This window comes from Triticum aestivum, chromosome 6A, assembly GCF_018294505.1.
Source record: "Triticum aestivum cultivar Chinese Spring chromosome 6A, IWGSC CS RefSeq v2.1, whole genome shotgun sequence".
NCBI lineage: Eukaryota > Viridiplantae > Streptophyta > Magnoliopsida > Poales > Poaceae > Triticum > Triticum aestivum.
Window position 1 is genome coordinate 18443794 of NC_057809.1, and position 25727 is coordinate 18469520.

The window sequence follows — 25727 nt, forward strand, 5'->3', positions numbered from 1 at the left end:
TTTAGCTGTGGTTTTCATTTGATTTTCTTTCGTTTTTCCTTTTCCACCTTTTATTTTTCTTATTGTTTTCTGTACTATAAATATTTTTTAATATACGGTGAACTCTTTCAAATACTCACTAGAAATTTTTAATATATGGTTAAAACTTTTCCAAATATACATTGAACAATATTTTATTTACAACATGCTTTTTTTACATACCGTGACCTTTTCTTAATGTATGATGAACTTATTTTTAATATGCGATGAACTTTTTTCGAATAGACATTGAACATTTTCCGAATGCACACTAAACACTTTTGACAAAAAGAAATAAAAATTAAAAAACATGCATACAAAAGGGGATGATAAAATATATAAAGAAAACTTAAAACAGAAAACAAAAAGGAAAACCGGAAAAACCGAGGAAGTAAAGAACAAAACAAAAAGAAAGAAACCTTCTAAAACCTTCCCAAAACGAGCTCCGGCTCCGGCTAGCTCCGGAGTCCCGATAAATGTGTCGGGCCACTAGAGAGGGGATTCAGAGGTTGTCTATGAAAGGCACAGTCCTATAGAGCCCAGAGAAACAAATACCAAAATGGCTGCGAAACTAGGCATGTGTTAAAGGAAAACAACCAATGTAATGGGTCAGGCCCAATTGCTTACGCTATTCTTGTCATGCTTCTTCCTGGTTCTTTTTTCTCCGGTTTCATTCCTAAAAATAGCATCACGCATCCATGTAGGTACCAAAAAAATCAGGTATTATTATATCTTAAGGTCCATTTTTCGTTCGTTTTTTTCATTCTAGGGAAGTTTTATTCATTAAGAGTAAAAACACAATGAAAGGTCGAGTCTTATTTTTATGCTTCAAATTGGTGAATGTTTTCCATCAAGAAATGTACATGTCCAGCAATAACATTTTTTTCATTCGAACTCAATATATTGTTGTTGTAGTTTCAACTTATGTTCCAATCGAAAGCAAAATGTAGTCATGTACATATAATGTTCCTTCATTAGAAAACAAATGCTCATGTATTGTTAAATTAATGTTCATGTGCATAAAATTATTGATAATGTTGGATAAAATGTTTATGTAAATCCCAAAAGGTTTCATGTATTTATCAAAAAATGGAAAATAAAACAAAAGGGAAAAAACATGCTGAAAAGGGTAAAAAAAGGAACATATATCTAAGTGAAAAATACGTGTATTTACATTATAATTAACTAAACATGTAAAAAAGGAATAAACTAATAACCAGAAAAGGGAAAATGAAAACATGACCTAATCTTAATTGTCAGCCCACTCGCGAGATGGCGTGGGCGTACTCGCAAGATTCTATATGCTACTTCAGTACAAAAAAAACTGGATATTTAGTTGCATGTTCAACACTTTATTATCTGGCTGAAACTTCGGGCCCCTCCCGAAGAAAAAGAGTTGGGTGTTGCTTTACTATGCAGCGGAACGGTCCTTGAAGCTTAATAAACCGCCAGGCTTATCGGTTCCCTTTTTTTCCGGTCCAATGATCCACTGGGCTTACCAGTTCCAGGTTTTTACAACTGATGGTCTTATCCGGTTTTAAAGACTGTGCTCTTAAGTGAATTCTTGCTTTTGCTAACAGAAACGAGGGAACCATTTTATCTTTTTCTCCTACGAAAAAAGCTTTAACAGTAACAAAGGTTCCACTACAGTTAAGGAAAAGAAAATTAAAGGAAGAAAGAGAGAGAAAGCATGGAGAGAAGAACTGAGTTAGGATTGAACTACGAGCCTATTCTGAACCTCTCCAACTTCAAACTTCAGAAACTCTCACCCCGAAGCCAGCCTGAATGAGTTAGCTCCAGGAAGCTAACTTCACGAAGTAAAGATGGGCCGTAGTGCAATTTTATGGAGCGAGGGAAACCCAGCTCCACGTTTACAGGATTCTGAAGTTCGACTTATTTACAACCATAGTGCCACCGCAAAAAAAAACGGTCCGATCTGTCTGGTCCTTGTCGCTCATACAGGGACCCACACGAGCCCCTCCTACATATCTCCCCTCCTCGTGTGTCTCCCACGTGCATATGGGCTGCTTTCAGCCGGCTCAAGCTGGCCACCAGCAGGCCTGCAGCCCCCCGGCTGGGCTGCCAACTCAACATGGCGCCGGGAGAAGCGACACCACTGTCGAACGCAGTCCAATCGCCAGGTGAAGCGAGAAGCCACGCCCAGAAGCTGAATCTGGGAAGTTTGAAGAATCTGGAGGAGATCAGAACACGCTCGCACATTGGAGAAAAACTGTTTGGGATATAGGTTTTCCCACTTATAGGTAATTTTGTCAAAAATCCTCCGAGAAACATGAAACACACGGGTGCGGTGCAAGATCCCCCCCCCCCCCCCCCCCCCCCCCCCCCACGCCTGGTAAACTTCATCTGCAACCCGCTCGAAGGGTTTGTCTGCAGAATAGAACCGACAAAGACATCTTGAGCATTATCTGGTGTATTCACAATGTTAAAGGCCTTGGTACTAGAAGTTCAACACGAACCGGGACTAATGATGCCCGCCCCCCTAGCTGTTGGAACCGGGACTAATGGTCACATTAGTACCGGTCCGTTTCTAAACCGGGACTAATGGGCTCACGTAAAGTTGTTTTTCTACTAGCTAGTGACCATTGCAAGACACTCCATTCAATTTGCCATTTCCCTTTGTTTTATTTGGTCAATAAAAAGATGATTAAAGCTTTACTGACTTTTAGCATTGTCTCTATGCAACCACATTTTGTTTTCCTCGAAAGGGACGATAACCAACGGACTCTTCATCTATTGATGCACATAACCATAGACACAACCACATACGAAAGTTCATTCATTTGTGGCATGGCATCAATAAGATGCAACCACACGAGAGTTTTATTTGGTAGTACAACAAGTTACTTGGGAGAAGGTCTAGGCATAGATGATAGATTCATCAGCATCGATCTAGTGATCTTCGATCCTGAAGTACTCCAGCACGTCCTCCCTGCTAGCAGCGGCGGTGTCGTACGCCGCCATGAACTCCCTGAACACGAACTCCCTGAACTTGGCCGGGTTCTCCTCGCTCACCATCTCCGGCGCCGGGCCGATAAGGCAGTCCATCTTGGGCATGATGAGCGTCGCCACGGACATCCTGGCCACGGCGGAGTTGGTGAGGGCGCGGTGCTCCACGCTCGCCAGCACGCCGTTGGTGACGATCTCCATCTGGTGCCCGAAGTTGATGATGAAGGCGCCGGGCACCGGGCGGACGAGGATCCACCGCCCGCGGTACCTGGCCTGGAGCCCGGCGACGTCGCCCTGGGAGAGCACGGTGAGGAGGTGGCGGTCGCAGTGCGGGAGCAGGCCCAGCGTGACGCTCGGGTCCGGGCACGGCGGGTAGTAGTTGACGTTCATCTGCGTGTCCCCGCCGCTGAGGTCGCCCGCGAAGAAGCCGCCGTCGAGGCCCAGCCCCTCGGCGATGAGCAGGAGCAGCGTCTGCGCCAGCTCGTGGACCTGTGCGGAGAACTCGGCGAGGGAGCTCCGGAAGCTCTCCGGCTTGGCCGGCCAGTGGCCGACGAGCTCGTCGGAGACCGGGTGGCACCGCAGCTTGAGGTAGTCACGCCAGTAGCGCGTCTGGTTGCGGTCGTAGGAGGTGCTGGAGGCGACGCGGAAGGGCTTGCTCTGGTCGTCGGAGCAGTAGGGCAGCTTTTCCTCCGCCGGCATCGCGAAGAACTCCGCCGACGCCTCCCGGAACCCCCGCACCACGTCCTCCGACACGCCGTGGTTCACCACCTGCAGCCAATCACGCACGCATGACCGAAAACATGTCAAGATCGATCAGAAGCACAGAACAGCTCGTTAAATTAAACAACTCGTTAGTGGGTGCATGAGTGCATGCCTACCTGGAAGAAGCCGAACTCCTTGCCGGCCTTGACGATCTCCTCGGCGACAAGGCGGCGGCGGCCGGGATCGGAGAGGGCGGCGCGCTGGAGGTCGACGACCGGGAGCGCGACGTCGGAGCCGGGCGCGTCGTCGAGCAGGGCGGCGCGCTTCTCCGGCGGGAAGACGTACTTGTCCGGCACGGAGGCGTGCGCCGGGCGGTTGGACAGCAGCTCCATACCTGACCCCGATCGATGGATCAATGCGGCTGGCTTATCTCTTCTCAGCCCGGACGACACGGCCGTATGGATCCATATATAGATATGATATCAATCTAAGATATCTAAGAGCTTAGCTAGGCGCGAACGTGGCCGTGGATGGTTCTGGCGCCAAGAGGAAAATGGCCGTGGACGGATCCTATCGATGTTAACGAGGCAGCTTTGCGTATACGTAGCAAATTGGACTGGCTCATTCTTGTGCGCTTGCGTAGAAGACAATGGGAGCATGCACGCAGACAAGCGGTGCGTCCGAGAGGTTCCTTGTGGAATCGGGGATCTTAAGCGTCGGCCGGCAGTTGGATCGTACCCAAGATCCAAGCGTGCAGTCACTCACTAGGTTACATCGCATGCGTGTACATCGTTGGGACTTGGGCTATAATGGATCCCATCATTGCCAACCGTTACCCCCCTGCCTGTCCGAATAGATCCAACATGAATGAATGCAGTACGACTTTTGAGTCCGCTAGGCGCGGGAGAAATCTCTATCTCTATCTCATGTGTACGACTAAAAGCACGGATTGTTTTTTACCACCGTACTTTCGTCCCTTTTTCATCCATCAATTCATTTTTTTAAATGTTTTGCTATCCAAGGTGGGACTAATAATTACTTTCTCCGTCCTAAAATTCTTGTCTTAGATTTGTCTGTATTTAGACAAATTTAAGACAAAATTTTTGGGACGAAGGAAGTACATACAGAAGGTCCTTTGTTTCGTTTAGTGTATGTATAAATTTCTGGGCTTGGCGCTACGCAGAAGCCCAGTTAGCTTCCCATGTGTCATGTCTGGTGCTAGAATTTTGAAAAAAAAATAACCAATCTGGCTACCTAGCTGTTGTGAAAGTGTAAACCAACATGTGGTTGGATGGTTAGAGGGACAGTGTTATCCCCAGCCCATCAGGGTTTAAATCCTGGTGAACGCATCATTCCTAGATTTATTTCAGGATTTTCGGTGATGCGTTTTCAGTGGGAGGAGACGTTCCCGTCGACGACGAGGCACCTGCGGTGACTTCGTAAATTTTAAAATGACATGCCGGCTCAGTCTCTCAGAAATGCTCATAGGGATAGGGTGTGCGTGCGTGCCTTCATAGGATGAGTGTATGCGTGTATGTATGAGCGCTTGCGTCTGTATTGATGTTCAAAAAAAAGTTGTTGTAAAAGTTTTTGTTGTATTATATAGATCTATATTGAACCGCCAGTTGGCTTTGCGTGTGCCACATTCTAATAAATTAAAAAGATAATGATATGAATTTTTGTAGCGGAATTAATGCAAGGCGTGGGTTGGAGTTTTCGCTCGACTGCGTGTGACGTCCGTCGTTCAGCTGTGCCTTCGCATGGGCCTCTTTTTTCATACGAGATGTTTTCGCGCCAAGTTTCTCGTATTCCCCACATGTTTATCCAACAAGTTTGTTAACAGCATAAATAGTCCCACCTTGCTTCTTTACACCTAATTTCATCAATTTATATGTGTTCGTGAGTATGAGAATTAACAAGCAGCCTACAAAACAACTAACGAAGAGTGAGTTGTGGGTAGGAAAGAAATAAATATCCGGTGGGAAGAATAAATAAAAGGAATGGTAGATTGTGAGATGAAAATTCCTGGTGGCATAAATAGAGGAGATTGTTGGATGCGGAATGAAAAATCCTGGTTGTCATAAATAAAGAGGGGATTGTAGACTTTCAAACGAAAAATCTTCGAAAAAATCTTGGTGGCATAAATAAATGGGACTGTTGCGATTTGAAGAGATAACTCCAGAAGGCCTCAAGATTAAATTGCTGATGCCATCGAAAGTAAAATGACTTTCTAAGCTAGACAGTGGCTTTTTGAGCACTGATATAGAACCTATCTCAAAGCTTTCCCATGTCTTATAACGATCTTTTCATTTTCCTTTGTATATTAAGCTAGAGGATATTATTCTGCATTATTTTCAACCGTTACTTTTTACCGGACTGTACATTGTTCCAGTGAACACATCAAAATAGCAGGTCCACAGATCTAAAAGCTCATTGGTTTGGTGTTGGACCGATGGTGATGTACTTATGTTGCTTCCATTGTAGGTGTGATTTTTCTGTTACAAAGTGAGGTGAGGTGAGCTGATTGTTGCTACTTCTATTTGTGGTTTTTTTTAGCAAAACTTCTATTCATGGTTATCAGCGTGTTCCTACGCCACCCCTGGCAAAGGCTGCATCCTATTTGCTGCTCGGCCATGCCCACTCTCCGTGCTTCCTGCTCGTGCCAGTACTGAAGACCCTATAAATACATATCATTATATCATCCAAAAGCCAATGGCAGAAGGTGGAATCTTGCTTCTTATGCGAACATCTCCAAGTTCTTCTACGAGTATATCATAATCATTTGTAGATTGTTGAATTATTCTGATATCCTTTTTGGGGGGAATTATGGGATCCTAACCTTACATTATCTAAACGTTACTCGAAAGGCAGAAGCCGATCTTTATCGAATCATTACTCATAGGTGAGTGTGCCACAAGATTCTCTTTGCAACCTTGATCTAACATTTTAGGCAGGATTACCACCTGAAGCAGTTTACATCATTACAGCTTACCAGGAGAAGTAAAGAGTGTTAAAAAATAAAAAGTTGTGTACAAATATTTTGGAAAAGGTAGAATCACATTGTGATTGTTAAGGGAACTGTTTAATGCTTTATCTTTATTCTTAATTACTCCCAAGAGATGATCTCTTGAAAAGCTTCTATTCTTCTAATTATACAGACAAGCCAATCACTCGTTGTTTTTGTACGTCATCGTGTAGAACAAAAGTGTCATGTGATGTGACCGCCATACAACCTGGAATATGTTCGGATGGCCATTAAGTAACTTACGTGATAATTAACTCTTTGGCTTGAAAGTGTTATAAATGTAGCCCCAATTCTATTGATTTGTTCAAGCAGCTAAACAACCCAAGGAACTTTTAGAGAATTAATATTGTTCAAATTTTAGGAAATGTTGTCAAGCAGCATGTTGCTTGATGAAGGACCAAGGCAGTTGAAGAGGAACATGAAGCGGTATGAAGATTCCTCTGGTGGTTGAGCATCTTGTCAGTCTGTTTATATTGACCAGATTAGAAAAATCACAGCGTAAAAACTTAAATCTTTTTCACAAGCCTTTAAGCAACATGTGCTATCTATGGCCTGATGCCATGATATACATGGTTTTGTGCTAAAACCATTTTTAGATGTGAAGTTCAAACAAGGTCGAAGTGGTTTTATGAAAAAATTTGAGGGCCGTCAAAATAAAGAGTTATCAGTAGTGCACCGCAACAGTTACATTTTTAAATACACATAAACTGTCAAACTTATTGTGTACCCGCTGCAACGCATGGACCCTTTTGCTATCTCTTGATAATGTTCCTAATGACTCATTCTTCGTTATTTAAAACTTTGATTAGTCTGATGGTCCTTCTTTACAATGTTTGTGCAATTTGTACGGATAATTCCATATGCATATGCAATTTATCACGAAAATCTCTAACTAAGGGGAAAGACTACGTCCTACTATCTCCGTCATGTGTTTGTTTGGGACAAGCCCAAATAGTGTTTCATTTTTTATTAAAAATAAGAAAATTACCAAAATTAACCTAATTATCGATGTTTATTTTAATCTATACCAATATAAAAAGACCCAAAGGGGCAGATCCAAACCATCTTAACCGTCAAATCATGTTATCTAACGGTTCAAATCCCTCCAATGGTGAGCACCAAACACGTTTAACGCTCTAATTACCCACCACTGCCATTGGTTATAAACACGTTTTGACTCAACGCTATCTCATGAAATCTGCCATATAATTAATATCCTATCATTCCCGCGAAAAAGTAATTAATATACTACTAAATACCAACATGCAACAGATATATCTTACCTAATATAACGTGCAACTAATATACTACCTAATATAAATGTGCATTGCACGTACATTATTACTAGTTTAATATAAAAAACGATGCACAATGACGCCTGAAGCAAAGCAGATTGTGTCTCTTTTTTCGCCTGGTGCAACGCATGGGCATTTATACTACTTATTAAATAAATTAACTTGAATTAAGGTATAGAGCTGGTGTTCTCTAAAGAAACAATTAATCCTAGTCCAAGCAATATCGTGGAGTGAGTATGGTTTACACGATCGACACGGAGGAGACAGGGCAGGCTTTGTGCATTGCCCGGCTTTCCACCGCTGTAGAAAAGTATGATTCTTTGAAGAATGAAACAAAATGTGGATCATTGGATATTTAAAGAAGGGCATATCAAGGGCTGAGATTCACCGACCCGTCACAAACAGCATCCCTTTTTCAGTTTGTGTAAAGTATTATTGACAGGTAAAAAAATGTATTATTGACCACAAAAGTTGATCTCCTGTAGATCATTCGCCGGAGAGGAAGGCGACCACCCGATCCATGAGAGCCGAGGACTCGTCGCGCTCCGGCTGGAGGAGGAAGAACCCATGCTCCTCCCCCGGGGACTCGAGCCACTCCGCCGTGCCGGGCCACCCGCTCCCCTTGACGGCCTGATAGTACGCGGCGGCCCTCGCCCGCGCGAAGTCCCTCTCGGCGGAGCAGACGAGCAGCCTCCGGCCAGCCAGCGCGCGCAAGCTCGGCGCCCCGGGAGCCATCGGGTTCAGCCTCGGGTCATCCACCCCTAGGCCGTCGCCGTCCGGGCATATCAGGGCCCAGAGCTTCTCCATGTGATATCTCGTGTCCGCCGCCTCGCCGTCCACCGGCTCCTTCCCGCCAAACATGGGGTGCAGCAGGAGCGCCCGCTCCACCACCGCCCCCGCGGGCAAACCGTCGTGATCAGTGCTTCGTGTGCCGGCCTTGATCGCCATGTTGTGGACGATGTTGGCGCCGCCGCTGTCGCCGGCCAGGAAGATGCGGCCGGCGTCGCCGTGCTCCGACAGCCACGGGTCGCCTACCCTCGACGCGGCCCAGCTGAGCGCCAGCCAGGAGTCCTCGTAGGCGGCCGGGATGGGGTGCTCCGGCGCGAGGCGGTAGTCGACGGACACGGCCAGGACGCCGGCCCGGGAGACGACGGAGTTGAGGTAGCCGTGGTACATCTGGGACGCGGCCGAGCCGAGGACCAGGCCGCCGCCGTGGAAGTAGACGAGGATGGGCAGCCTCTCCCTCCCGCGGTCGGCGCCGTCGGGGAGCGCGGGTAGGTAGAGGCGGGCGAAGACGCCGGTGGCGGCGTCGAGGACGACGTCCTTGGAGGTGACGCCGGTGGCGGCGTCGAAGCCCGGGTCGGTGGTGTCCGTGCCGAAGAAGCGCTCCACGCGGCCGTCCTCGTGGACGCGGAACGCCGGCGAGTCGAACCGCATCTTGCTGGCTGGTGGATCCATCTCGCACATGCAAGGTCGGTCGTCAGGCGGTGGCCAAGAGATCGATGAGGGAGGACAGACCAGAGTAACACGGGCCTCTAATTAATGCTACCCGCCATTGATTAGCTCAAAGACTTGAAGAAGTAGATAGTCTTCCCACGCTATCTTCCTCGCTATCTCATGCCCAAGCTTCGATTCACCTGCTGACACGCCATGGTTCAGCAGTCAAGTCAAAGTAGACGCCGGCCGGCCGTTGTCCCTGCCCGATCCAGAGATCGACAAGAGTAAAAGCGACCGACGACTATTGCACGCGTATTCCACTAGCTTTTCGTTTCGTTTGTGCCTTGGGTTTCCATCTGAGACTTGTCTATTGTTGCTTTATCTTTGGTTTTTTGTTTGTATATACTCCTACCAAAACTTAGATATCATGTCCTTTCTTGGTCGGCAGTGTCGTCGTCCACGCCCACCGGTCCCGCTCCCGCCACATGAAATTCATCGTTAGGATCACGACTGAAAATGAATAGATTGAAAGTTTTTTAGAAAAAAAAGGAGCTCACAGCTTTTTGTGGAGCAGGAGCTGAGCTAGCGAGTGGTTGCCTTGCATACGCGGTCAGGGCCGGCCCTGTGTTTTGGGAGGCCCTAGGCGAACTCAACGACATGGGCCCTTGTATTTCATATCACTTTCTTTCTTTTTTCTTCTTTTTTCAGCACCTGACAAATGCTTTTTCTTAGGCAAGATGGCAGGCTAATGTCCTAAAATAATGAAGTAAATAGAATACAAATAATTAGAAATCTATACATCAGATGATTGAAACCCTAGACATGTGCTCCCTCCGTTCCAAATTACTCGTCGTGGTTCTAGTCGAAATTTGAAACGGAGGGAGTACACAGCATGACAGAAAATTAGGATGGATCATGAATGAATAGTTGAATATGAACTAAAGAATCAAAGAAACTACTGAAGTTTAGCTTTGGATGGAATTGGGGGATGGAACAGGAATATGATACATGGATGGATACGTACTGTATTGCTGCCTTGCCGGATGCTGGATGGCTGAGCAGCGCGCGCAGCAACGACAACCAGCAGCGGTCGACGAGAGGATGAAGTCATGAAGACGAACCGACGAGGGACGAAGGCACAAGACCAGATCTTAGATTGATTTGTTTCACAGAAGCGAAGCGAGCGGCCGTCTGGCTAGCGTGACGCTTCGCGATCGCTACCTAGGGCACCTAGCTATGGGTCTAGCCCATGTCCTTTCGTTTCTCTTGTATAGTTTTTTTCTTATGTATTTTTGCTGGGCTGTATAAGATATGTATCCTAATCATGGGCCCCCTCCCAGCCTGGGCCTTGGGCCATTGCCCCTCCGCCATACCCCCAGGGCCGGCCCTGTACGCGGTATGTCCACCAACCTAGCGGAATTGCAGTCAACGTAGGCGAAAAGTCTTCAAGCCCCCTCGGCCGCGGTCAAATTTGGTGCTTTAACCATTTTGAAGAAGTTGAGCGAGATTTGACCCTGCTTTGATGAAATTTCGGGATCTGGCCCTTTTCCTACATCCATCGAGGGGGAGGGAGGAGATGAGATGGATACATATGGTGATTGGAAATGACTGAATCGATGAATGTGATGTTGCTTGTTTGATTTAACTATATTATTTGCAAATTCACAACATATTTATAAGAAATAACCAGGGCCGTCGATGAGGGTGGCCAAGGTGGGCGACTGCACAGGGCCCCCGAAAAAAATGAGGCCCCCCAAATCATTAATCTTGCGCTAATTACGTTGCATGTCATGCATGATCTCTCATCGGCCGACGATTTATTTCCTTCTCTAGGCACCCCTACATGCATGGGATTTCTTTACCTTGATTACCTCTCCTGCATGTGCGTGATTCCTTTCCATCTCATGCGATAAGTTTTTTTCCCACAAAACTCCCTATTGCATACACCATTTAGTTCCGGATATTTTGGTACGGTAATTGCATGGGTGAGGATTCCGGATCAAAGAGAATCAGCATGGAGATCGCTCCATTCGCGGGGCCATTTTTTTTACCGTAGACTTTTATTTGGTGGAAACAACCTATCGAAGGGAATCAAAGAGCTGGAAATAAGAAATGATTAATATTTCAGAATTCCCTTAAATTAATACACACCCAATAATATGAAACAAAGGTCAATACTTTGAAGATCCTATTTTATGTTTGATGATCATATAATGCAAATGTGTAACCTGGAGTACTCCGCACGACACATTTGACACCAAGCAATCGGTTGCTCAGCAGAGTGATAAAATCTTGGATGATATATGTGAGGACAAGCACGCATTACATGAATTGATAGCCGAACTGTAGCATAATTTATTTTTCGCACCGGGGCCCCAAATTTCTGGAGACGGCCCTGGAAATAACTATGCCTCGTGTAAATCCTACACCATTGGATATTACATGAAGATTCGTGAGGATTTTTTTCTTTTACTCCCTCTGGTTCTTTTTAGTCTGCATATAAGTTTCGTCCGAAGTCAAGGTATCTCTACTATCAACATTGACAATGCCAAATCAATATTGTTAGATTCATTGTGAAATGTTGTTTCATAGTATACATATTTTGTATTATAGATGTTGATATTTTTTTAATATAAATTTGGTCAAACTTTGTAAAGTTTGACTTGAAAATAATCTAATACGCAGAGTAAAAAGGACCGGGGGGAGTTTTTGTTTTGTTTATTTAAACTAGTAATAATGTACGTCCAATGCATGTTTATATTAGGTAGGATATTAGTTGCACATTATATTAGGTAAAATATATCTGTTGCACGTTGGTATTTGGTAATATATCAATTACTTTTTCACGGGAATGGTAGGATATTAATTACATGGCAGATTTCAAGGAATAGCGTTGAGTCAAAACATGTTTGATGCCAATGGCAGTGGTGGATAATTAGAGCGTTAAACATGTTTGATGCTCAACATTGGAGCAATTTGAACCGCTAGATAACATGATTTGACGGCCGAGATGGTTTGAATCTGCCCATTTGGGTCTTTTTATATTGGTATAGATGGTGTTGGAGTTAGTTGAGAGTTTGTTATTTCTTATCAAGATGAGAAATAGCAAATCTGTTTTAAATATTTGTAAATTCAAACCTGTTTTCAGGTTTCTAGCCTTTGGAGGCACACCGGATGTGTGAATAAAACATGATGGTAATTATGTAAAAAAAAAGACATAACACTAATGGTTAAACTTTATTACTTCATTATCTACTGCATTGTTAAGGAAAAATAAATAGGTGACTTCCGAAATGCAATGTTGCATTGTCTCTTTACATGCTTGTATACTTCTAGTCACAAACGACGCATGCACAAAACGGAGAGGAAGAATAACCCGTACAACATGCCTCCTTGACAACTTTCCCTTTGTAAGCATTCCTGCAGGTATATGTGTTATAAAAGAATTCGAAAATATAAACAAAAATAATAAGACACACGCAAGAAAGACTTTGCATGTACCTGCGTGATTATGGGCCAGCCTGTTTAGGGCGTCCTTGAGGCGAGACGGTCTTGTATCTCACTGCGGGCGAGACACATGAGCGCCCTGACTCCGCTCAGAAATAAAATCAGCGATCTGACCAAACTTGTTTATTGCAAAGGCAAATTATTTGTTAAATTTGTCATTGGTTTCCATTGCTTTGGTTTGGTACTTCCTCTGTAAACCAATATAAGATCGTTTAGATCACTACTAGTAAATATTTGTTGTCGCTGCTGATTCGTGTACTTTACACTGTCCACATGTACTTGTGGGACCTCACAAAAATCCAAGTGAACTATGCGGTGGAGCTTCTTGTACGAGCTAACCTTGCTGTATGCTGTTCATCATCTTTGGTTTTCCTTGCTTTGAGTTTGGGTCATGGATATAGCCGACTCATGTTACCGTGTGCACGCATAGAGAAGTGATTATGTGTGTACATGCAAGCTGAAAGTGAGTTTCGTTAGCAATAAGCGTGTGCAGATTAGGGTGTACCACAATACATCAATGTTACATAGGTAAAAAGACATACACATGAGGATTAGATGTCCTCAACTTACAATACTATACAGAAAATGAAATGCAATACAAACGAAGCTAAAGACAAAATAGTACTTCAACGAACAATTAAACAAACAAACACACGCGGGAACACGAGACTTTTTAGAACTGTGCTTGGATCCAATCGACTGTGTTCTTCTCCACCTGGAATGCCTTGGCAATAACATCATCAGAGATGGCAGGCTCCGATCCAAACACCGCGTTGGCTACCGTGATCACTCCGGAGTTCTGGCTGCTCAGTGCCGCGATGGCCACCGCATGAGTATTCCCATTATTTAACTGGTAATGGACGAGGCCCTTGGGGAACACAAACACGTCTCCCTTGGCCATAACCTTGTTGAAGTGTCTGTTCTCAGGGTTCGAGGTGACGAAGCCGACGTGGAGGCAGCCCTCTAGCACGGTCAAGATCTCGGTGGAGCGCGGGTGGGTGTGAGGAGGGTTGAGGCCGTTCGGCGCATAATCGATGCGGACGAGGGAGACGCCCATGGTGTTCAGCCCACCGATCTGCGCGACGTTGACGGCGGTCACCGCGGAGCCCTGCTTGTTGGCCGTGTTGCCGGCCAGATGGAGGCCGGAGAAGAAGAAGTCCTCCGCGACGACATCCTTCGCGTCTTTGCAAGGCAGTCCATTGACACGCACTGCGGTGATTGGATGCATCCATGTAAGATGTCAGAGACGAGTGATTGCTTAACTGCAATTCCATGAGGGTGTATTAGCCAGTATGCATTTACATCACCTTGAGACGTCTTGTCCGCAACGCAGAAGTCCTGGAGAAGGCTGGGGTCGGAGGCGGCGACGCCATGCTGCGAGCATGCAAAGGCCAAGAGAGCTCCTGCAAGGAGCAGCACACGAATGGCCACCATGTCTCAAGTCACCAGGCAGTGTTGGCACTGGTAGGAACGAACTCGCTGTCAAGCTCTGGGAATTGGTTGCTCTGAGTCTGCTGCTTGAACTGTGCGATGTCTAAGCAGTAATGGAGTCTGGTATTTATAGGGAGATCCTGCCATAGTGCCATGTATATATGTATATGTATATACATGGTTGGGTAGGAACAAGTCTTATGATGTGGGCGGCGTGTGCTTAGATCTGGACAGCCTGCTACGCATATGTATGTATGTATGTATGTATGTATGTATGTTAGACGGCAGGATCAAATTATCTATGCTTGAACAAGTCGCCTGTGCATATCGACAACGACCAAGAATCCAAGGAGGCAAATACAGAACGATAACCTCCTTGACCATGGACCCCCTCAGGATGGCCTTGCGTCGGGCGCCGATTCGGTTTATATGAAGCAGAAGAACACATCTTCATGACAGATTGTAAAGTTTGTGATTATCTTTTTCAAGACACCTGCATCTATTGGTGTCCGTTCATGTATTTCTGCTGTAATTCTAGAGCAATACATGATGACGAGATAGAGGTACATTAACTAACAGTATATCTTCATGCATTTCGATCAGGAATGGTCCGTCGGGGTGTTGGAAATATGCCCTAGAGGCAATAATAAATTGATTATTATTATATTTCCTTGTTCATGATAATCGTTTGTTATCCATGCTAGAATTGTATTGATAGGAAACTCAGATACATGTGTGGATACATAGACAACACCATGTTCCTAGTAAGCCTCTAGTTGACTAGCTCGTTGATCAATAGATGGTTACGGTTTCCTGACCATGGACATTAGATGACGTTGATAACGGGATCACATCATTAGGAGAATGATGTGATGGACAAGACCCAATCCTAAGCCTAGCACAAAGATCATGTAGTTCGTCCGCTAAAGCTTTTCTAATGTCAAGTATCATTTCCTTAGACCATGAGATTGTGCAACTCCCGGATACCGTAGGAATACTTTGGGTGTGCCAAACGTCACAACGTAACTGGGTGGCTATAAAGGTGCACTACGGGTATCTCCGAAAGTGTCTGTTGGGTTGGCACGAATCGAGATTGGGATTTGTCACTCCGTGTGACGGAGAGGTATCTCTGGGCCCACTCGATAGGACATCATCATAGTGTGCACAATGTGATCAAGGAGTTGATCACGGGATGATGTGTTACGGAACGAGTAAAAAGACTTGCCGGTAACGAGATTGAACAAGGTATCGGGATACCGACGATCGAATCTCGGGCAAGTATCGTACCGCTGGACAAAGGGAATTGTATACGGGATTGATCGAATTCTCGACATCGTGGTTCATCCGATGAGATCATCGTGGAACATGTGGGAACCAACATGGGTATCCAGATCCCGTTGTTGGTTATTGACCGGAGAACGTCTCGGTCATGTCTGCATGGTTCCTGAACCCGTAGGGTCTACACACTTAAGGTTCGATGACGCTAGGGTTATAAAGGAAGTTTGTATGTGGTTACCGAATGTTGTTTGGAGTCCCGGATGAGATCCCGGACGTCACGAGGAGTTCCGGAATGATCCGGAGGTAAAGATTTATATATAGGAAGTCCTATTTCGGCCATCGGGACAAGTTTCGGAGTCATCGGTATTGTACCGGGACCACAGGAAGGGTCCCGGGGGCCCACCGGGTGGGGCCACCTATCCCGGAGGGTCCCATGGGCTGAAGTGGGATGGGATCCAGCCCAAAGTGGGCTGGGGCACCACTTTCCCCTAGGGCCCATGCGCCTAGTGTGGGGGAAACCCTAAAGGAAGAGTCCCAGAAGGGGAAGGCACCTCCTAGGTGCCTTGGGGAGGAGGGATTCCTCCCTTGGCCGCCGCCCCCCCCCCCCCCCCCCCCCCCCTAGGAGATTGGATCTCCTAGGGCCGGCGCCCCCCCTGGCCCCCCCTATATATAGTGGGGGAGATGGAGGACTTCTCACCTTTGCCTTTGGTGCAGCCCCTCCCGTCTCCCAAGTCCTTCTCCTCTCCCATGGTGCTTGGCGAAGCCCTGCAGGATTGCCACGCTCCTCCACCACCACCACGCTGTTGTGCTGCTGCTGGATGGAGTCTTCCTCAACCTCTCCTTCTCTCCTTGCTGGATCAAGGCGTGGGAGACATCATCGGGCTGTACGTGTGTTGAACGCGGAGGTGCCGTCCGTTCGGCACTAGGATCATCGGTGATTTGGATCACGACGAGTACGACTCCATCAACCCCGTTCACTTGAACACTTCCGCTTAGCGATCTACAAGGGTATGTAGATGCACTCTCCTTCCCCTCGTTGCTAGTCTCTCCATAGATAGATCTTGGTGACACGTAGAAATTTTTTGAATTTTTGCTACGTTCCCCAACACAGGGTACGGAGAAGCATCAAGATGAACAACACCAGATTACAATTAACCCAGCCTTATGTTGTACTACAACAGTATACAACTGTACAAGTGAAGACACGGGTTGATATAAACTATAAATTGCAGACTAGCTCTACTTATCCGTTTTCGAGGGATCCATCAGTACAAGAAGCAAGTTCGTCAACAGAAAACAGAAGCCAGCAAGACAGGTTATATTAGGCTCCGGGCCAATAATTCCAACCGAACAGAACATAGGCAAGATCCAGAGAGCAAGTGTGACCAAGCCTTCACCCTTCAGTAAACACACCAAATTGTCATCCATCATGAACTTACAGTAAACACACCATAGCGAAGCCATGGCGTCGATCAGGAAAGCAGGAAAGTATTACAGAAGGGCGCAAGTTACCATATCAAAGCCATAGCGTCGACCAGGAAAGTAATGGCTACCAACAGGATGGATGAGATATACTTGCTTACAAAGTACACTCACTGATGCCATTGATTTTTCGTACACGGCATACAGTTTGACAGAACCCTTTGTCAGATATCTCTATTTTCTGATGCGGAGATATGATGCTCTTTTCATGATATATTTCGTGTGTCCTACACAGACTTTTCTCTATCTTTTTTCATCTTTTCTACTTCTTGGTAGGGTATGACAGCATTTCAGCCTGCAAAGACGAAAGTAGAACTTGGATCAGAACTTGAAATGAGAAGAGACGAAACATAAAACTGGAAACACGTCTTTCATAACTGAATTGGCACAAGGGGCAATCGCCTAGCAGGTTTCAAAACAAGTGTTTGGTGCTGCAGCAAAGAGTTTTCAGAACAAACTTGCCTGGTTATTTGCATGATCGATTTCGAAGAACTACGTCTTCTGCACGGCTGCCTCAGGATCCCAGCTCCTGGAACACAAGTCAGCACTGCCGCAGCCACTCAGTACCAGGCTCAGGCTTCCAGTTGCGCACCCTGAGGACACCGATGACACCATTGTAGTGGAACGGCTGTCTGAGTGTCCACTCCAGGTGCTTGAGAGTGTAGCCAGAAAAGAGCCTAGCCACCCATGAGAGCCGCCAACAGCCTCTACGTCCTCCTTGTCAGAGTTGTTGACTCTCCAGCTCCCCGTGGTACGTCGTGAGGACACCGGCACTACAACTGCAGTGGCATGACTGCTGGAGCATCCCCTCCAGCTGCCCGAGAGTCTGTCCAGGGAAGAGCGCAGCCACCCACGAGAGCCCCCCACAGCCTCTGCCACCTCCTCTCCAGGTGGAGCTGGCGCAACCATTGTCTGTGCCTCGACGTCATAGCGATCTGAGCTGTGGGTCTTGTCAGGGTCAGGGCAGGGCATGGTGATAGAAGCATCGCAGAACGGACAACAGTAAGGTGCATGGCCACGAATCCATGGGATAATGCACCGCTCGTGGAATTTATGCAAGCATGCCGGAAGGGACAGGATCATATCGCTAGGCACAAAGTTTTGGGCACAGATGCAGCAGAACATCCCCTGCTGCAACAGCACGCGGGGTTGTGATAGCAACCCCAAGATCACCTGCTCCACCTCTGGTAGAGAGGGCGCAGATGGCACAGGGACCTTCAACCCAAACACCAAACCTTCTGCATGCTTTCTAGACGAAGCACTGGCCCCCAGGGAAGCATGAACAGCTGCCTCCGCTGCATGCTTCTTGTCAGACTCTCCTAATGATGAGGCCCTCCGGGAGATGCTGCTGCGGCGAGAGAATGGCGACCAGGATGGGCGAGGGGGGCGGGGGCTACGGCAAAAGACCTTAATGCACAAGATCACGAGGGTCGACGCAATGATGACAATAGCGATGATGGCGATGCTGGCACCTATGGATGATGACGGCGCAGCTGAGGGTGACGCGCTCGGCACAGAGGGATATCCCATAAGAAGAGGTGGTGGCGGTCCTGGAAGCATATCTGGAGAAACACAATAACTGAAATCAGATTCCTCTACTAGGTCAACCAAACAAATTGATGACAAAAAGATGAGCATGTTCACAAGGAAACTAGAAGACAACTTTACAAAATCAACTGAGACTGTAGCTGCTGAAAAGAAAGTAAATGATCTAATTACTTCTTCCTCTAAAAAGCAGAAACCTGGTAAAGTTTCCCTCCCCCTTCTACAACTGTTCTGTGTTATGGTGCAACTTCAGTTGTATTAAGTTAACATATAGTTGATGAGAAGTTGGACAGAGAGGCAAAGATGAATATATTTATTATCAGACATCCAACCTGTATATTGCCATTTGTTAGTTTTCTTGTAGTGCAAACTATTTTTATTTTATGCACGAGTACCTTTTTACACAGCATCTCACTTTTGGGAAATGTGTTTTCCATGATTATTCCTTCAGTTGACTGTAAGTATTTGGTCCGGGACAATGTAATATTATGAACTTTCAGGAAGTTAGCTACCTGGTATCTACTTCTAGAGATGTCTTACTTCTGCACTAACATTGCTCTAATTTTTAACTCTGCACCCGAATGTGGTTTGAAGAAGAACCAAGTTCTCATCCGTGTAGGAAAACTGGGGCCTCTATCTGATTCTACCGATACTGAAGTGAAGTTGCTGGTGTGCCAAATAGAAGTATGCTTGATCACAAGGTACGGTTCATTGCGCATGCATGCATATAGTGAATAACAAGTGCTGAATATTCCTGTTGTAAGATGGATTGACACTCTTATGCAGTTCCTATGCAATCAACATGTGGAGATACAACGCGTAAAGAGATGAATTCAGTGCTTGCTATACATCTCGCAGTACGTGCGGCCCTCCAATCAATATGAAATCGAACTAATTCAGCTAGCAACCTGTGAATCCCCCACTTCGCCGCACAGCTCGAAATTTCTCAACGCGAAATGCACAAAAGCACAGACAGTATACACTTAGGACCAGGTTGCCGCCACAAATTGAGCTCGAAAATTCAATCTCCCGCCCCATTCTAGAATGGGTCGACTCATCAATCCAGAGCTAGGGGAACCGGATCGGCAAATCGTACCCCACTGAATCAGGCGACAAATCCTAGGCCTTCAAGGGGAGGAGGGGAATGCATGTAATGGGTACCTCCTGATGCATCGGTGATGGAGGGGGCGACGAGACGAGACGAGGCCGGCGGTGGCGGCGCTGCGGCTTGAGGTAGGGGGCGCCTTCGCGGGGACCTGGAGCTGGCGGGGGAGGAAGAGAGGAGAGCTAGGGTTAGGTTCCGCATGCGCGCGCGGGGGGCGGGGGAATCGGAGCGCGCGGGTGAGCGAGCCTTACCTCAGGGGGCGCGACGGCGACGGCGACGGGAGGAGAGGCTGACGGAGCGGATCGCCGGTGCCCGAGCCCGAGCCCTCGCTGGCCGGAGGGATCGCGCGCGCGGCGCGGAGGCGGCGGCGGTGGGGATGGGAGAGGAGAAGCCGAGGTGGGAAGGTTTTGGTGGGGATTGGCGCCTGAGCTGAGCCTGAGCGGGAGGAGACGGCGATTAGAAAGAAGTTCTATGGCCCACAGTTCAGCGTAACAGGGTATTGGTCTTCTTCTTCCTCGTGGGGTTTTTTTTTTAAGAAAAAGCTTCCAATTTATTCATCTATCTCCGTACAAAGACACCAAAAGCAAAAAAAAAATATATGTCCATCTCCGTAGACCATCTAATGACGATTGCAAGCGTTGGAGCGAACCGAAGGTGCGCTGTCATTATCATCCCTGCCTCGTCGGAGCAGGGCAAACCTTGTTGTAGTAAGTCGGAAAGTCGCCATATAAGACTCCAAGGGACAAGCGCATCAGGGCAACAACCGTCGCCGATGAAAGGAAGCGTAAATCGAAAGGCTCCAATCTATAGACATGCGAACGCAGACAAACAAAGATTGGAAATAAACGACAAATCCACCGAAGACAAACACCGACCAAATCCCACGAAATCCGCTAGAGCCCCACCTCCACACGCCCTTTGACGACAATAGCCGGAGGCCGGCAGAATCTTATTCCATCTTCAGGACACAGGCACCGCCTCGTCCTTCTGAGCAAAACATAAACGCTAAACAAGCTGAAAAAACACCTAAAAGAGGGTGTATTTGGTGCACCGGTGCTTATAGTGCTCCTAAATGCCCGTGGCGCATTTTAAAATGTTCAAAAAATTGGAAAAAAAAAGTGCATTCACACGACATTGGTGTAGGTTGTCGCAAAATTTCAAATCAAAATCCAAAACATTGCTAGAGGTACAAAAATAACAAATTTGACATAGAATAGTACATAATATAAGTTGGGCTTTATATTTGGCCCACTATCACATTGATGTCAGAAATTTTCATTTTTTTTATCTCATGCAATGTTTCAAATTTTGATATGAAATTTTGTGACAACTTACATTAGTGTTTGTGTTAGTGTGCTAGACTTTTTCAGATTTATTTTGAAACATTTTACAATGCGATACAGCGTCCAACACTGGTAACACTACAAACACCAGTGCACCAGATACATTCCCCTAAAAAGATACATTCCCCCTAAAAAGGAGCAGGAGGCCTTCACCCTAATTGCCGGAAAGCCGGAAACCGATGTTTCGTATGTTTTTTCCCCTTGTGAATTCAGTGATGGGGCCACATTTTAGCATATATCATGGGTTAAAAGAAAAGTGGATATATCATGCAAAGAATGGCCTTGGGAAGTTCTCCAAATTGATCCGCAAGTTGATATTTTTCTTTGAATTTGACCAATTAACCATGGCTTCGAGATATGAATACACAACAACAATAAAGAAATATTTCATGTAGACATTAACATTATTTTTTTCTATTGTTAGTATCCCTAGCTAAATCCAGTAGTAGAAAACAAATCAATTACCTAAGAAACAACCAAGGCTCCATGGACATGTGGAGAAAACAATCTGGTACAACAAAATATATTACTACATACAAATGGTGAGGTGGATAATCCATAAATAAGAAAGGGTGAAAACTTGTCAACTAAAATAAACTTCGTAGTGGCCTTGGTCATTTTTTACAATCGAGCTGATAAATCTCACAGATGATGACTATAACTTCTTGGTAAAGCTTGCCATCAAAGTGAACTACGGTCTACCGACATCTCCATGGGAATCGTTAGTACAAGTAGAGATACGGTTTACTGTTCCTGGTCACTTTGTCAGCAAGATCTTGTAACAGAGTCCACTGTTTGGATCCTCATCGTCTGGTCCAGGATCATGAGATCCGAACTACAAACATAATCTCTTTTCTCAATAATAGAACGATAACCCATCACCAGTTACTGACTTGGCAATCCATCAAAATCTTCAGCCTGAAACATGTCTTTTCGCATCATTTGCTTAGCCAGGTAGATTCTGCAAGGCATCCAAGCGTCTGCCTATTCTTTCCTCTATCCAGCCAAGTCTCCTCTCAAGTTTTAACACACTAGCATGCATAACCCTAATATCAACTTCCGCAAGCTTGGCAAATGAGCGTATCAACAGGTAATAATCAGCATGTACAGCACAAACAAGATGACCAGTCATTGTCTTCTTTCGATAGTGAAGGTAACCATCTGATCTTGGCCACTTCCTTGGTTGCATATAACAAAATCCATGGTATTCCATTTCTGACTTGATACTTTGTATTCCTGATGATGATGATGATGATGCAGAAAAGCACCTTGCACCAACAGAAGTCCCATCCCGACCTCGTTTATTCGCTCCATTTATGGTGTGCGCTTTTGAATTCTCATCCTACAGTGCAACAGGTTTACAAATCAAACCAACAACAATCACCACCAAAAGACATGTAGATAATCCTCGAGGTGCTACATCTGTACAAATTTTAAGTTCAAATATGCTGTGAATAAAAAAGGAATAAGATACAACAACATTAAGTTGGGTGCATTACCTCTCGTCCTTTGTAAAGATCCTGGAAGATCTCTATTAAGTGGTCTTCTTCAACTGAACATGCAATCCCAGGAAAAACAACATCTTTGCAATATCTGAGATATGAGTGAAGGTCCTTCGAATAGTCTGCAGAATTAGAAAACTTCGTCAATTTTGTACCACTATTAAGCATTTGGTCTAGTAAAAAGTTCACCCTAGAATGTATTCACAGACACAAATCTGAGCAAATATATCACCGTGAACATCTATATTAAATAGATAAGAATGGAATGCACATTTTTCTTATCCAATACACTTTGCCATTATTGTACTTCTAAGCTTTCCTTGACATATTATATGATAATAACAAACCAGACCAACCAGGTCTAGCCTTTGGGGGCTATATTTAATAGAATTAATAGAAGGGGCATCCTTGAGCACAAGGCAACAGAGCCAAAACTCGAACACAGGCGGGCTGGCCGCGCACGCACCTACCATGCCAACAGAGTGATGCTCTGTTCTCACTAAAGGGGAGTTACTGAGCACCATCCGTACAAAAGAAACAGGTGCAGCTCTGTCTTGGTTATTTTTGAAACATGGGATCCCTTCTAGAATACTTATCAGACCTCTATGTTTGTGTAAGAAAGAATGAGAATATGTCTTTCGGATAATCCAAAGGTACTAGCAGAAAACAGTATATTTCACTGGAAGATACTGGTGCATTATTTTTTTGATAGATTAGACAGTAGGAAAGGCTCCTACTGCATGTATATTAAAATATCAGAGTAGTGTTTACATATGTACAAAGGATGTGGGGGGGGGGGGGGGGGGGGGGGGGTCTACACCCCCAGAGGTGGTTACAAGATCAAAGGGTTATGCTATGGACTCAACTATGGCAACAACAATCCGCCTTTTGTGGTGGGGGACTCTAAAGCCAATGTTGGCAAAATCACTAACAAGGCCAGAAACTCCACACATACATCGAAATATTATTCTATCCATTACAACAATATAAATTTTATTCGACAATTCTTGCCAGTTTGTTACTAAGTAAATGTCCTAAAATTTGAAAATAAAGCTACCCCAGTAACTGAAAATTACAATTGCAAGATAGACTAGTGGCTCTACACATAGGACAGGAGGGTATAACCTAACATACAAAATACGACATGCCTACCATGCTAGATAGTACGTCATATTCTCTGTTATGACATAGCCACTGTGCTAGAAGCTAGAATAGCATGTACTTGGTAACATAAGAGGTAAATATATAAATCGCTAATGGACAACATAAGGATCAAACCTGACATGAATATATTACAAAAAAATAATTTGATGTAGATGCAAAGCAATGGTCAAACAATTACCATGTGCAACATCAATTTTATCATAGGCATCTACAAGAGTCCATAGCAATTCCCTTGTGCCAAACTCCTCACTGGAGCCGCCATCAGGCTTCATAGATGGTGATAAATTTGCATCACGGTCAGACCCGCCTGCATTTCTTGCTGCCTCGCATATCTCCTAAAGAAAAAAAAAAGTTGGGTCCATCATATTTAGGGCAGATCTTACATGACTTACGAGAGTGGCTTTATATGGAATACTCACCTCCCATACCCCTTGACCATTGATGTTATACTGAATTCTTAAAGCAACTATTAGTATAGCCATTACACAGACCCGTGTAGGGATCCTGGCTGGATTACTAGACAACCATAGTTCTGGAGGCATTGCCCACTCATAGATGCGGCAAGCGTGAGGGAGGGTTCTTTCTATCGGCAGGGACAACTCATCCAAGTAGCGCTGAGCAATAGCGTAGAAATTAACTGAAGGAAGCTGCAAGCCTATTCTTTGTGCTATGAACCCAGCTGCCGCTTCCAGCTGCCACGCTCCAATCACTCGGACTGGCCTGAACAGTTGTCTTGCATTCAGAGGGCAGTGTCTTAGAGGGCTCCCAAGAAGCTTGTCCACGTCCGTAAATGCTGCCACATAAGGAAGCTTACCCTCCATCGCCCACCTATAAATGTCGGTCGGTAGGACGGCTTCCCGGGCAATATGGCAGGCCAGGAAACAGACAGACAACGTCGAGTACAGCGGCAGCATCGTCCTCAACGAGCGCAGATAGATGAACTCGACCCTTCGCTTGTCTTTTCGAGGCGAGGCTTCATCCGCCCATTCACACTTCACCTCTTGAGGTTCCTGCTGGCCTGGACAGACACAAAGACACTACATATGTTGATCAAGTTTGCTCTGGTCTTTCAATGGTGATAACTGAACAGGAGCTTAAAATTGACACCTCCGCTGGCAGAACGCTTCCGTCTCTGCGCAGACTCATCCTCGGCGAGCACCTTCCTCGCCCACATTTCGTCGAACACCTTGGAGGCGGCCACCCAGCGCAGCCAGACGGTTCCGGCGACGCCGCAGACGAGCGCGCTCACCCGGTACCTCTCGACCAGCACTTGCAGCTGCCGGTGCAGGATCACCTGCAGCCCCTCCACGTAGCGCCGCCGGACCCGAGCCCCCAGCTCCTCCGGGTCGTCGGCGCCAGGCACAAAGTCGCGCGGCTCGTGGGATTCTTCGAAGGGACGGGAAGCGGGAGCACGGGGTTGCTGCCGGGGTTTGGGGTTCTTGGTGGGCTGGGAAACTCGGTGGAAGGACATGTTGCCCGGGGTTTGGAAGTCGGCGTGGTCGACGGCGGTCGCCTGGGTGTCGAGGTCGCCGTAGCACCGGCCGCAGTAGAAGCGGCCGTCCTCGGTGTCGTCGAGGCTGTAGTCGTCCTTGAAGCCGCATTCGCATTGCAGGCGGATGCTTCCTCCGGCGCCGCCGCCGCCGTGGTGGGACGGGGAGACGCCGCCCTCGTCATCCATGGCAGCCGCCGCTCGCGGCCTAGCTCGCTGCCTCAGAACTGCCGGCCTGTTGATGTTAGATGGGCTGGAGTTGGGTTAGTAGGGTTGACATGGGCTTATATTCTGGAGCGGGCTGTATAATGTATCAAAATTCATGTAGCCAAAGCTTTTTCAAACACGCAACTTTTTTCAGCATTTGTGTTTTTCTTCAAAATTCGTGAATATTACAAATTTGCAAACATACTTGAATTCGTGACATTTTTTAAAAC

The 25727-nt window shown here is 46.1% G+C and overlaps 5 protein-coding genes across 5 annotated transcripts; all 5 read right to left on the minus strand.

The window, feature by feature from the left end:
- Positions 1–2794: 2794 nt before the first annotated feature.
- LOC123130050 (2'-deoxymugineic-acid 2'-dioxygenase) lies at positions 2795–4313 on the minus strand. Its single transcript, XM_044550004.1, has 2 exons — positions 3864–4313; positions 2795–3753 (listed from the first exon to the last, which is right to left on the minus strand). Exons 1-2 carry the CDS (start codon positions 4077–4079, stop codon positions 2929–2931), a joined length of 1041 nt encoding a protein of 346 aa, XP_044405939.1. The 5' UTR covers positions 4080–4313; the 3' UTR covers positions 2795–2928.
- A 4022-nt stretch (positions 4314–8335) lies between these two features.
- On the minus strand, positions 8336–9772 carry LOC123130051 (2-hydroxyisoflavanone dehydratase-like). Its single transcript, XM_044550005.1, has one exon. The coding sequence runs from the start codon at positions 9472–9474 to the stop codon at positions 8494–8496; it is 981 nt and encodes a 326-aa protein (XP_044405940.1). The 5' UTR covers positions 9475–9772; the 3' UTR covers positions 8336–8493.
- Positions 9773–13624: 3852 nt separating this feature from the next.
- Positions 13625–14385, minus strand: LOC123131534 (putative germin-like protein 2-2). Its single transcript, XM_044551179.1, has 2 exons — positions 14259–14385; positions 13625–14160 (listed from the first exon to the last, which is right to left on the minus strand). Exons 1-2 carry the CDS (start codon positions 14383–14385, stop codon positions 13625–13627), a joined length of 663 nt encoding a protein of 220 aa, XP_044407114.1.
- A 3228-nt stretch (positions 14386–17613) lies between these two features.
- LOC123129327 (E3 ubiquitin-protein ligase EL5-like) lies at positions 17614–18780 on the minus strand. The gene has a single exon (XM_044549539.1). The coding sequence runs from the start codon at positions 18778–18780 to the stop codon at positions 17635–17637; it is 1146 nt and encodes a 381-aa protein (XP_044405474.1). The 3' UTR covers positions 17614–17634.
- Positions 18781–21696: 2916 nt separating this feature from the next.
- LOC123130052 (TATA box-binding protein-associated factor RNA polymerase I subunit B) lies at positions 21697–25535 on the minus strand. The gene is made up of 5 exons (XM_044550007.1): positions 24909–25535; positions 24221–24819; positions 23980–24136; positions 22635–22759; positions 21697–22477 (listed from the first exon to the last, which is right to left on the minus strand). Exons 1-5 carry the CDS (start codon positions 25477–25479, stop codon positions 22082–22084), a joined length of 1848 nt encoding a protein of 615 aa, XP_044405942.1. The 5' UTR covers positions 25480–25535; the 3' UTR covers positions 21697–22081.
- Positions 25536–25727: the final 192 nt, after the last annotated feature.